Genomic DNA, 13581 nt, shown 5'->3' with positions numbered 1-13581 from the left:
GTGATTATAACCAGGTTTAATATGCGAGTTTTCTCTTGGCAGAAACATGCATCAATCTAGCTGGTGCTGGTTGGCCACAGAAAGTAAATAAACTAGAACTAAGGGGCATGTTTTACTCTACACACTTGAATGACAATAAAGATAGAATTGGAATAAAGGGTATTCCAAGAGTTGGAGATAGCTGGAGCAGCAGCTGAGATTTATTTACCAAGTTATTTTTTGTGGAAGTCCTCTCCTAAAGAAATTTCTTATAGATCAGAGCATTACATTGCTTGACATCAGGCTATTCTTGTTTTTTTGGTGTGTTTTATGCCAAAAAACATAGATAGGCTCTATTAATAATTATATATATGATATAATTTATTATAAGCTCTTTTAATAATTATGTATTGGAAAAACACTGTAGGAACTTTAGCATCAGGAATAAATTTTCTTGTTTGAATATTTAAATGCCTGTAATTTAGTGTGGAATTTAATGTTTAATATTCATAAATCATAGAAAAGACTTGTACAAGGATCAAAATAGTGTGGTTGATTATAATTTTTCCTGCTGGAAGATGTTTGACATGTTTTTATACATCTTGAAAACATTCAAACGAGAGCAGATGGGGTTTTTGAGAATGGTAGCTTTTAGATCAGGAACCAGACAGATTAATGTTTTGTGAATTAGATTAGAGTCCAAATTGTCTGAATGAGTTTGTTACCAGACATCTAACCAAAGTGGGTTTTTTTCCTCTTGAATTGGATTAAACTGTCATAGTCACAGCAATCCTGCTGTGGTTTATGGGAAGTTTACTGACTTTGGTTATGGAACTAAATTTTTAGGAATTTTGTAAGTTTGACCTTTTGTCACACCAGATAGCAGCAGGTGTTTGGAAGGAAATCAGCTGGCTAAAGAACTGTTGAAAAGCCTGATTTGTTCAAGAATATGATAATTTTTGAGAATGGATTATACTAAAACTCCAGAAGACCTTTGAAACCTCTTGAATAATTCTAAGGGATATTTTTCTAATTTTTAGTGTTTGGTTCACATCAGGTTTTTAAATTTGTGTTGGAAATGAAGTCTTGGAAAATAAGAAATCCTGGGTGGTATTTGTTACCACCCTGATGCATTTTTTTCTAGCTGGGTAATAATGGCTTGCATAATTCTGCTTGCATACAAAACATATTTAATATCAGAAATAAAAGAAAATAATGTATCACAAATAAAGGAAGAAAATCCCTGGGAATGCCTGACAATCTCTGTGGCATTCTTATCTAGGATTTTGTCTCAAAATGGCAGTAGAGCAGGTAGAGATTTAAATGAGGATTTTGTAAATTTACCTTGTGAATACAGCATTGTTTCAAGCCCAATACAAGTAGCAGAAAAATCAATGAATGTAATAGCCACAGCTTTCTACTGATATTGTGTATGGAACAGTGTTTTGTACATGAAATCCACTAAACATCCTTATGGGTCATAATTTTTTTATTTGGCCCTGAAAGGGGAATATAGCATGAGCTAAAGGACCTCAGGATCCAGTCAAAGTTGCCTAACTTTCTCTATCATCTGTGTTTATTCTGTAAAACTTGTTTTGGTCTTTGGAAATAGCTGAACAAAAGTTAGCTATTCAATAGAGATAAAAGGATAATATTTTTTCTGAAATTGTAGCAAAGTGCTAAGAAGAACAAAGCAGTAAATACCTCACCTGCTTTGTAAAAATAAATTTTGAGACAAAATATTGGAAGAGTTAGAACTTCTTTCAAAAATCCTAAGCTAACTTCTTGCCTAAAAATAGTATCTTTTACAAAATATTTATCTCTTAAACTTTCTGTTGGATTGAGATACTCATTTGCATTGGGGTTTGTTAAAAAGTGGTCCAAAATGTCTCTTCTGGTGTAGCCATAGTCTGTGTAGGGATGTTGAAATTATTCCTGGAGGCAAGGATGGTGTTGCTGATAGGTGTTAATGATGGCAAATGAAAAGTCACACTGATCACTTGGTTATTATGGAGCAGAACATAATTCAGGGGAGAACAGAATTCATGAACTATGTCTTTAGAGTACAGGAAACTGAAATGTCTCAGAAATCTCTGGGTCAGGTCCTGCCAAGTGCCTAAAAGGGTCTTTCAAGGGCTATTACTTACATCAAAACATCTACAAGAGGTGGTGAGATGTTTTGTCACACATGGGACTCCTGTGTCTGAACCCACCCCTCTAAAAAACCCAAATAAAAGAACAACCCACAGCTGGAAGCCTGAACTGAACTCTTCCTGACCTGAACTTGCTACCTTCATTTGTTTTGTGAGGAATGTCAGAGCTGATGTATATCCAGGTGGGCTCTGCATGGAAAGGGTGAATGGGAGCAGAAGTGGTTGATCATTTGTTTTTCCTCTTTTTAGTTGCTTAATTGTATCTTAGCTTTGTATACAGTGACTTTTCTGGTCTGCCTCTTTCTTGATGACAACAGCCCCATGTACTTAAAGGGTAATGTCATTTTGGCTTCAGAAAGCATTGAAAAGTCAATGGAAAATGTGAACTACTGAACTGGCATATTACAAGGACAAAAACATCAAATCAGATGAGTAGAAAACAGGTCATTTTGTTCTTGAATAACAAAGAATATTCTACATGCCTAGGAGCGAGGATAATATTTCAGGTTTAATTTTTGAATAAAACGGGCTTAAGAACAAAATAGTTCAGGGGTTTCAGGGTCAGTTCAGTAGGTAAATGCAACATACTTAAGAAATAGCAATAAGAGCAAAATAGTAATTTAAAAATAGGTTTTGAAATTCCTAGGCTGCCTAAGTATTTCCAACCAGAAGCAAGGCTGATATGGGCTTCTGTCCTTTCTAGGTGGTTGCAATGGCACTCAACCAGCACCCAAGATTTTCTTGCCATTATTTTGGATGAGCCAACTATAAACTGAAAGCCAGTTTGTTCTTTTCCAAAAATGGGAAATCAAAGTTCTTACACAGTTAATTCTCAGCCTTATTTGCTATCCCAATAGAAGTGGGGCCATTGAAGCCCAGCAAAACAGGAAGCAAAATGTAGTATTTACAAAATAAATAGTATAAAATCAGCTCTTTCTACCATTAAAAATTCAGTCTTCAGCTACAGACACTCATCTATGTGTTCTTAGAGAACAGTATGTTTTGTAGAAAACTTAATGCTTCATCGTGTTCTTCTTACAAGGATTGTGGGTTTCCTATTTCTTGTACAACTCCTGAATTTCTGTCACTTGGACTACGCCAAATGAGCAGCAGATGGTTTCAAAACCTTAGCTGACTTGAGTTGTTTTGAGCAAAGAGGACCAGGAGACTCATGCACAGGTTGTGTAGGTGGCAAACCTGAGTCAAGGCAGAAGCCTGCCAAGGGGAGCAGTGCAGCTCGGGGACAGCATTGGAGTCACCTGGCAGAGCTGATGCCAGTCCCTGTGTGCCATGGCCTTGCTGCCTTAATGCTGAGAGCTCCTTTAGAGGGCTCTCCTTTTGCTTTGTGGAACTCCTGGTGAGCTCTGCTGCTCACCACACTGCCCTACAATGCCTTTGTCCCCTTCAGATTTGCCATTCTGATGGTGAAAGCTGCGTGATGGAAGAATTCAAACTTGGCCATGAACTTCACTCTATATACTCTTGACAATCAGGCTTAATTAACTTTTAAAGTTTGAAAGCAGAAGCTTAAGGGAAGCTGTCAGGCATCTCAGAACGTGGAAGGCTGAATGTTGTTCAGCTCAGGACCAGAGTTCTAATGGAGACAGTAGGTGGCAGAAAAATTAAATCAGTTCTAGGAACTAAAGCCAGGACAAGATCTATTATCTGGCAGTCAGTGTCTGTTTCACCTCAGGCTCAAAATTCTGGTCTGTGGTTCCTTTAATGTGTGTTCTGGAAAGAAGACAGGAAATAGTTTAGATAAATGTCCATTTGGTTGCAAGCAAATCACCCATATTTACCTTAAAGCATGATTTAGGATAAACTTCCCTTCTTGGGGAGGGAGGAATGAGCCTTGGCTGCCTTAGGAGGTGACTGAGGGGGACCTCCTCAATGTTTGTCACCTGCACGAGGTGTCAGAGCATGGAGCAGGCTCTGCTCAGTGGGGCCAAGCAAGAGGACAGTAAGAAATGGGCAGGAAGTGAGAGACAGGAGATTGCACCTGAACTTGGCTCCCTTTCCACCAGAGTCATTCTGAGTCAGCAGAATCTTTCCTGTCTATAAATATTTTTCACTTTGACAAGTTAAAGAAATGGGTGAAAATATGCAATATTGATTATGATACTTTCAGTTTTGCAACTGAATAGCTGCAACTGTGATAATTTCTGGTCATGGTCGATGCCAAAATATCGAATTTCTTTAAAGATTTGCTTTCACAAGCACCACTGAATGAGACACCAAGCATCTCTTCTTTGAAAGGTGGTAGAACATTTTCTCTGCCAGAAATTACAACTTTTTTTTTTCTTACTACCTACATGTGCTTTATTTTTTATGTAGAGGTTTGTGAAGGTTTTGTTAAAAGGTAATGAGTGAAACCACTTGACAATTTTGTTCTGTTTGTGAGCTGTCATGCTCACATTGGTTAATATTGTTGCAAAGTGCTGCTTGCAGAAATTTATCTAGACACAATAACATTCACTTTGATATTTGTGGGAAGCAAGTGCTTCTTTTTGATAGAACTGAACACACAATTCTGAGCATTAATCTCATGAATTTATCAAATCACACTGTGTGTCAATTAGTTGAGACAGCTTGAACTTCAAGTGTTTCCCAAGCCTGTCTTTGGAAAATTTGTGATCAGGGATTTAGAAAAACAGCATTGACCAACAGTATTGCCTGCATAATTGTTTTCTGGCTTTGGCAGAGAGAAAGGAAATTAAAAAATGGATTTTCACTTTAAAATGTTTCCGTGACATGTAAGGATCTTAAAATATGTGTGGTTTTATTCTGAGTCTCAGTAACTAAAAGTAATAAACCCCTGAGACTGGTGCCTTCTGAAAATGTATGCAGTGTCATATTTTGGTTAAAGTCGATTTCTCTCTGTGTAAGTTGAGAACTAAATCTTTGCTGGAAGAGAAATCTATGGTTTGATCACACATTTTTGCTTGAAATGACAGCGAATTTCACAATTTGATCGTAACATGACCCTGCAGAAAATAATTAATGGGTGGCTGAACTTTGAGTCTGCTTGTGTGCATAGGAAGAAACCAAGACCAGTAGATGTTGACCTTTCCAGTTGGTCCAATGTGGATTTATGCAATGTGAAACAGCTTTCACTAAAATGTGTAAATGTTTCCACACACACTTTGTAGACATCTAGGAAGAAAATGGACTTATTTTAGTTCTTTTTTGTAAACCACACGAAGGGGAGAAGCTGTTTAAAGAGTTGTAATAATTGTAGGAGTGAAGGGTTCTAGTATCTGGCTTGTGTAATGCCATTGCTCTGGCCTGTCCCAGAGACTTCAAAACTTCCCAGAGATTAGCAGTGTTATCACTGGTTTTACAGCTGAGGCAAGAGAGAGAAGGCCTTTCTGTTCTCTAGGAATTGCTTTTGATTTCTTGCTGGAATTACACATTGGTGGATTAAACAAGTAGACGTTTCTGGATCTCTTTCAATTCTGGCAGCTCACTCTTAGTTTTTAACACTGGTTTCTTGTGGAACTCTTAGAGCTTCTTGCTACTTGAGTTACTACTTTTAAACACATATCATTTTTCTCTGTCTTTGCTTGTACAATAATGCAGTATCTCAGGTTTTTGGCAGTTTTTGTTGATTTGTCTTATACTGGAAAAAGAACCAGATGTTTTCTAACTTCTCCAAGCCTTCAGTTTTCTTTTCAAAGGTAGTTTTTGTTGTGCTTCTGCATTTTAAGCTATCTTAGGTTATAAATATTAGTTTAGGTAGGAAAGCAAATTGAAATTTCATGTTTATTTGTACAAGTCTCAGATGCTGAAGAATCAGGGGTGCTGACACAGTTGGATCTACTGGTAGCATCCAGTACCTCATCTGCCTCTCCTGCTTTGGGTGTTGGAATATGGTGCTACTTAAATTCCTGCTTTTAGAGCAAATGAAGGAACTATCAGAAGAGATAGCATACGTATCCAAAAATAGATGGAAAACTTGGTTTCAATAGTGCTTCCAGGAGGACGGAATTATTTTGTTATTTTAAGTAATTTCTATCTTGCTTTACTTCCATAATAATCTGTTAATGTTAAGTTAGAGTCTTAAAGACTCGCCAATTGCTAAAGCTTGGTTAAAGCAGTTGATGGGAGGATGAAGAGTAGTGGTAAAATGAAAATTTTGTTAGCAGGCTGTTGTTGAATGGTAGAATAGATTCAGTGCTTCACAGAAATTTGTTTTGAAGTATCTTGAAATTATTCAAGTTTTAATCATTTTAATACTAATTTGTGGGTTTGAGTGTTTCACATGATTGAAAACTGGCATGTGAAAGTTTTGGTATTCAATCTTTTAGATGTCTTAAAATAGTTTAAACCATGTACTTCTTACTTGAAGGCAGTAGAGAAATATAAACAATTGAAGGCTGTACCTTCATAATATTGAGTTCTGCTTGAAGAAAAAAGCACCAAGGAAGGTCACTGCATGTTCCAAGTATAAAATTTATGTGGAGACAAGTGAGATAGTCTAACAAAGTGTATCTTTTGAAATAGTGCTTTTCATTATAGGTTTGGAATGTAAGAAATTGATGTGGAAATAGAAGAAAGTAGGTTTAGTTCTAGTAAAAAAAAAGTTAAATAAAATAATTGTTCCTAATGTATGTTGGGCTAAGGGTCACCATTTCATGGCTGATCCGTAAATTAAGAGTAATGTACTTATGGCAAAATTAACAAGGCAGAAGGAATATCTTGTAAAAGGGAGAACAATGCAGCCTTGGAGAATTAGGCTATCTGTGCTATGAATCATGATTCATGTTCCTAGAAGATCTTGATTATTTCTTTTCAAAGTGTGGTTGTAAAACCTTTGTTGCATTACTGTAGTTATTTTGCTGAAAGGAGTTCAAATGTTGAAATTATCTGCCCACTGCATCCCCTGGACACTGAAAGGATGTGAACAATCTCCTGAAGGTTGAGCTGTGCAGGTTTCCAGCTTTTGGGACTTTGTTTTCAGCTGTCTGCCAAGCCCAGGACCAGCTGCCCTTGCAAAGCTTTAGCTTGAATAGTATTGACAGAAACCAAAAATTCCATTTCAGCTTTTAATTGACAGAAGTAAATTCTTGGTACATAATCTTTTTCTTTATACTCTCTATGTGCATATTTGTCAGATTTTATTTAAATAATTTTATACACAATATTGGGATAATCTGTTACATTAATGCACAGCTTAAAACAGTTCTTATTTACACTGATCACAGAAAGACAGAGGTATGAGGACAAATACTTTACATTCACCATCTTTATCAGCATTTTAAGTATAGTTAACCAGCACACATCACACACATCCATATCCATATTTATAAGAAATGGAGTTGTTTCTAAGTTATACACATGGGCATGTAGGTGTCTCCCTTTGGAAAAAACCAAATATTAATGGAAAAAAATTGAAATGCCATTTCCCCCAGATAACCAAAGACTTTAAAAAAGGGCAAAATTCACCTGCAGATTGCACAATTAATGGAATCAGGCATGGAAACATGGTGGTTGTGTTTGGACACTTCTGGTCACTGGGGCACTTTGGAGAGTATTTTTTACTAGTGGCAAGTTTTGAGCTCCTATGAGGACTTATTCCTGAAAACTACAAAGTGTTCTCTTGCTTTGGAAGTAGATCTACTGGACACTAACACATTTGGTTCCATGTTAAATCATCTAACAACACAAAATTGCAGCCAAAAGATACTCTGGATTTTTTGGTTTTCTTTTAGAATACAAATTAAAAACACATGACTTCATTCCATGAGATTAAGGCAGCAATGGAGAATATTGTGCTACAATGTGCATCAGCTGTAGGTAATGTTCTATTCTCCTGTATCACATTTTTACATTTATAATCAAAGGCCAACATATTATTGAACTAGATTGGCTGACTACAAAATCTAATAACGAAGAGATAGGTCTCGTGTGATAACCTTGTTACATCAAAGTTGAATTTCTCGCCTTACAATATACATATATTCTATGAAAATTAAAAAAACTGGTAAAAATATTAAAATATTTCCTATACACAGGTACCCTTATCTAAGTTAAATTCTAGTCACTGCTATAAAAAGGCATTAAAAATTAAGTTAAACACTGGTGTAAACCAAGTAAATGCTCACTGTAAAGCTTTTATTTGTAAGGCAAATCATCATTAGACCTATTAGGATGTATTTTCAAAATGTATTGTTTGGAGGTTTTCCCTTTGTAACTGATATTGCCCATAGCAAAGAAGAGCTAAGTCTTGCAGAAAGGTTCACAGAGAGTGCAAGGTAAATTACAAATGCAAGTCACCTTCAAGCTTAATGCCTCTTGGCAGTGACCAAGAAACAACATGACACCTTCAAAACAAAACCAGCTTAAGGCTTAGTAATTCTCTTAATTCACTGAATTTATTCTGTTTCCTTATAATGAAATTAGGCAACTCATGTTTAGTACAGCAGCTAAAGAAACACCTAGAAGGAGGAAAGCAAAGGACACAGGTGACTCAATCTTGCTATGAGTGGTTGGGCAGGAAAGGCCCCCTGCTCTTATGGGAATTAATGCAGTCATGGTTCATGTACACAAGGGTTAAACCTCTCCATTTATCCCCTGCTCTTCCCAGCCACTCAGACCTAGGGACCTCCACGTCCTTCTAAGAGCACAGTTGCACTGAGCACAGTCATATCTGTGTCATTTATATTCTTCTGGGGCCTTCAGTTCCTTGGCTGCTTCTGCTCCTCAGGCACACAGTGACTGCATTCTGTCTAAGCACTTTCTGGTTTTTAAGGGTGGTGGAAACCAATCAAATGCTCTACTTAAAAGTGACTGTATTACCCTGTTATGTTTTTACTGGTTCAATGTTTTTATTGCCCATGTAGCTCTCTGTAGTGGTCTCTGATGAATTTAGATGCACCTAAATTTGGTCTAAGTTTGACCAGTACCACTGTACAAATGAATCACTTTCCACTGATGAGCTAGGCAAGCTCACAATCAACAACAGGGACCTGGCTATGAATCAGAGGAAGGTGGCTGAGAGAGTCTCCCAAGTGGTTCAGGGGTCTGATCTGAAACATCATGTTAGCCTTCACATTAAGAAAATTGGATTCTTACATGAGGTGATCTGTGGACCACAAATACTCCTAGTATTGAGAAAATAAAGGGTGTTAGAACAAAAAGGTCCTAGTTTACTGCTCCAAGAGGCTCAGAGCTCACACAATTTCTGCAGGTAGGGCTATATATTGTCATTTTTTGAGCTGTAATAGCTTTCTGATGTCTGGGTCCTTCAGGCTGATTTTGAAATGTTTTAACATGGCACTACAAATAAAATATTCTGAAGTCTTACCTCTTTTGAAATTGTTGAACTACAGTTTTAATTTGGTTCTTAGGAAGGAAGTTCTTAAACATTTGCCAATGCCTCATGAAATTTAGTGAAGCAGTCCAGAATATGAATGAAAGCTATCTACTCCCATAACAGCAAGTATCTGCTAATTAATGCTGAATGAATTGAAAGAACTGCAAAAGAGACATTAACAGCAAAATAACTTTGATGTGGCCTCCTACAACCTAACAGTAAAAAATAAACTCAATTCATGTCAAAACAATAGCATGAGAAGTGTATATACACAATGTTTGGGCTTGCCCCTTTTCAATAATAACACTTAAATGGTATTTTGCTGAGAAGAAATCACCAAGTACAGGAAATTTCCTCTGGGAAAAGTACATACAACACACATTGCACGTGCAGTCAGGGAACATACACAGCAGTATCAGCCAAGTAATTCTTCTGCAGTCTAAATTTAAAATATCATGTTTGATCCTGGATATCCTGCAGAATCCCTCAGTATGGTAAGATGTCTTTCAAGTGTTGCCAGGGTGTGTCTCAGGTCATGATTGAGCACAAGGACTGATAAAAAAGGTATTGGTCAAACAGGGCCCAATAATAACTAGTACTTGTGCTTTTTGGATTATTGCCTTGAAAGGCTCACTGTTTCTTCCAGAAATTTAAATCTATGGCGTTTTAGTGATCTAGCTTTAGAGTACTTCCAAGGATGTGAAGAATTATCTGGCTGAAGGATGGCAGGGAAGGGTACAAAGAGAGAATGGAGGGTCTCTTTGCTTGGTGTTAACTAACTTTGTGTGGATTGGTGTAATGCTATGGGTCACAGGCAGGTCTTTTTCACTGGTCAAAAAAAAGGTCAGAAGAGAGATTCTGATATGACAGCTCCTTCCTTTATCAGATTAAGAAAAGGCTTTTGAGGAAACATTTTCTAGAACTGTAAAATGACCTCTTTAACTGCCTCACTGAATTCTTCCCACAGGCTTGTTACCCAAACAGCCAACATAATTAGCAAGCACGTGGTTCTGCAACTTGTACCAACAATTTTCTTATTTAAAAAGTGGGCTGCCTACTCAGACAGAATATACACAGAGTTCCATGGGGACATCTGGGAGAGTGGCATTCCTCAGAGAGGGTCTGCTCTTGAAACAGGTGTAGCTGAGGGAAAGGGAGAGCTGCTGGGCTAAGTCAACAGAGTTAGGGGAAGACTGGCAGCTAAGTGGCATGGATGATAAAGACATGACTGGAGGCTTTGGTCTTGTTTTTTAACTACAAATGTTTTAATTGAAGGGAGATGAGCATATGTGGCATTTGATGTTTTCCATATTGAAAGTGTACCTGGGGGCCCAAAGCAGGGGGGTAAGAGGAGATGGGTGCCTGTGCCATGGCTTCTTCTTGGACTGTCTGTACCATACCACTGAGTGGAGGAAATGAACATAACCTGGTCTTCACAGAAGTGTTTGTCAGTTGTGTAGATGCTAGTTTGTGTCTAATGGCATCATTCATCATCCGAGAGGCATGAGGTAGTTCATCATCTTAGTCTGTGGAGAATTGAAGACATTTGTCTCTAGGACAGAAGTCATTATTTGGGGGGAGACTTTCTTTGGGCAACACCTTGAATTTAAAGTCTACCTTTGCAGTCACGCACTGTGTATTGTCTTTTTCATTCAGGTGAATTCTGGTAGTAGGGTCTCTACTTCCTTTGCTAAGACTTTTGACTTCTGTATAGATTGCAAGTTCTTTACCTTGAAAACTTCAGAAAAAGGTGGCAATAGTGCAATGTTGTCCTGAGCTATAAATACTACATTAAACCAAAGAAGTTAGACAGTAACAGAAATAAAAATAATTGCAGTAGGTAATTGCCTTGGGAGTCAGTACTAAAAACACAATCAAACCCAAAACCACTGGCTAAAGCTCATTTATTCCCATGTTTGGGAGCTTTGCTCCTGTGTCAGAGCAGAGTGGGGAGGAAATGTAACTTTTCCTGCATGGGATGGTGCTGATGGACTGTGTCACAACTGAACATCAGTGGAGGTTTTTAGCATTTCCAATGTGTAAAGTGACAACCTATTAAACAGCCCCTAGAAGTTTCTAAACCTGATAAGTACATCTGTGCTGAGAAGCTTTTGAGCCATGCCAAGACAGTGACAGAAGAAGCTGTACTGCTGGAAAATAGGCTTTAAAACAATGGGTTCTCATGAAGTTTGGCAAACAATAAAAATGAGATTAGCTGAGAAGTTGGTGGGATTACTTTTTTGAAGCCTTCAACATATTCTCACTATTTAGCCTCTTGGGTAATTACAGCATTAGAACTGCAACATTTGGAATTCCTTTATTATTGAAATATATTTAATAACAGGGTTTAAGCAGCTATTGGCCATCAGCTGGGCCAGAAAATAAGACTTCCTTTATAATTAGAAGAAAGTATTCTTTGGGTTTAGATCCCTATTTAAATAAAACTGTTTGTGACAGAGACCCTTCAAGAGAAGGACAACACTTGATTCATTCTGAAGTATTGAATATGCTGGAGGAAGAGAATGAATAAGGAGAGAAATTTCCCTTTCATTATTTTGAACAGAAATCAATGTTAAATGGAAAAAGCCCAAAAGCACTTGGCACTTTAGAACTTGGCTATTTTAAAAAAGAAAACAACTCAACAAAAGTTATTTTATAAATAAAAAAAGGCCCATCTATTTAAAAGGTCTTTTTTTAAAAAAAGAGGAAGCACTACATACATTTAAAAGACAAGCTCAACTGAATGTATAGAGACAAAAAAAAAAATAAAATCAGAGGTAATGTCCAGAGGTTACTCTGGGTTGGATCCAGCAGAGAAGCTACTGCCTCTGCAAATTACTGTAGACCTAGTGATAAATAATCACAAGAACTAACTCAAAGCTACTGAATGTAGTGATCACTTGAAAGGTACTACAGTGACAAGTGACCACAGAATAAGAACAGCACCCAAATGCAGAGTTTGTTCTGTATCTTCTACTTTGCATAATACTACTAGAGAACAGAGCTGGAATAGGTTTAGAGAGCTAAACATACTTTTAAATTAGTTAAGAAAATCTTACTATGCTTTGGATGGTGAATCCTGGTTAGATTATAACATGTTCACAGCAGGGGAATAAAGCCAGATTGGTTTTTTGTGCCACTTGGTAATGATATAATGCTAAAATTGTCCCTTCTTATGTATTTTACCTTCTTTGTTTGGAACAAAATACAACAAAAATTTGAAAGTCTGTCTGTTTGGATGCAACTGGAAAAGTCTGCAGAGTGTATATGATAAAGCCATTCCAATTGTTGATGTAAGGGAATATCTCTTTCATGAAGTACACTGTGATATTAAGCTGTGTTCTGCACTAGTAACTGTAACAGGAATTCTCTTCCTGCTGCTCTTCAGCTTCAGTGTAATTGAACTGGTCAGAAAATGGCATGGACATGTACAGCAAAACAATGTTCTTCACCAAGAGAAGGAACCAAAAACAAACCACTGAAAATGAAGCACTGAATCTTCACTTCAGAAGGATGCAAACTCACATCCCAAGGGACAGTTTGGCAAGAAAGCTAATGACATGAGGACATAGTTAAAATTGCTCTTTTGTCATGTCTGAGGTGTACTCTTTCCTTAGAGCTAAGAGTGCTCAGGTGTTGTTGGTTTAAAATAGGTTGTGGCATGATTATCTGAAGAGGTTATTACTGTCAAAAGTTTAATTCACTTCTTCACAATAAAGAAAGCACTTAACTGATGCTGATTGTTCTTTTCCTCTGCTCCCCCTCCTCCACTTCTGCCTATAGCAAAACTCACAAGTTTTGGTCATGTAGGGATCTCATGGCAGCAAAGGATGTGAGAAAACTTAAATGGAGTCTTTAAAGATCGTTTGAAGCCAAGTAATAGAAGGGAGGCATTGACAACAGAGAGCAGATGTCTTCCCTCACAGAGTCAGTAGATAAGCTCTGGGCCAGCCTGGTCCAAGCATAAGTGAGGGAGCTTTGAACTTGACTTTTCTGTATTCCCAGTTTGGCTGAACATGGGCTTTTTCCTTGGTCTGTTGGTTGTCATATTGTTAGCCAGTGTTGGAGCTGTAAGGAAACAGAAGTGGTTGTTAAATTACATCATTGATTCAAATAATGATGTTGACAGATACA

The 13581-nt window shown here is 37.4% G+C and overlaps 1 protein-coding gene across 1 annotated transcript in view; it reads right to left on the bottom strand.

Annotated features, from left to right (window-relative positions):
- Window positions 1–7234: 7234 nt before the first annotated feature.
- SLC6A2 (solute carrier family 6 member 2) overlaps window positions 7235–13581 on the bottom strand; it is a 58493-nt gene continuing 52146 nt past the window's right edge. The window contains exon 14 of the mRNA XM_018914600.3: window positions 7235–13515. Within this exon, the coding sequence (XP_018770145.2) occupies window positions 13492–13515 (24 nt within the window). The 3' untranslated portion in view covers window positions 7235–13491. The remainder of the gene's footprint in view (window positions 13516–13581) is intronic.

This window comes from Serinus canaria, chromosome 11, assembly GCF_022539315.1.
Source record: "Serinus canaria isolate serCan28SL12 chromosome 11, serCan2020, whole genome shotgun sequence".
In the NCBI taxonomy this organism is placed as follows: domain Eukaryota; kingdom Metazoa; phylum Chordata; class Aves; order Passeriformes; family Fringillidae; genus Serinus; species Serinus canaria.
Note: the sequence above shows the minus strand (reverse complement) of the source record. Positions and strands in the feature narration are given on the sequence as shown.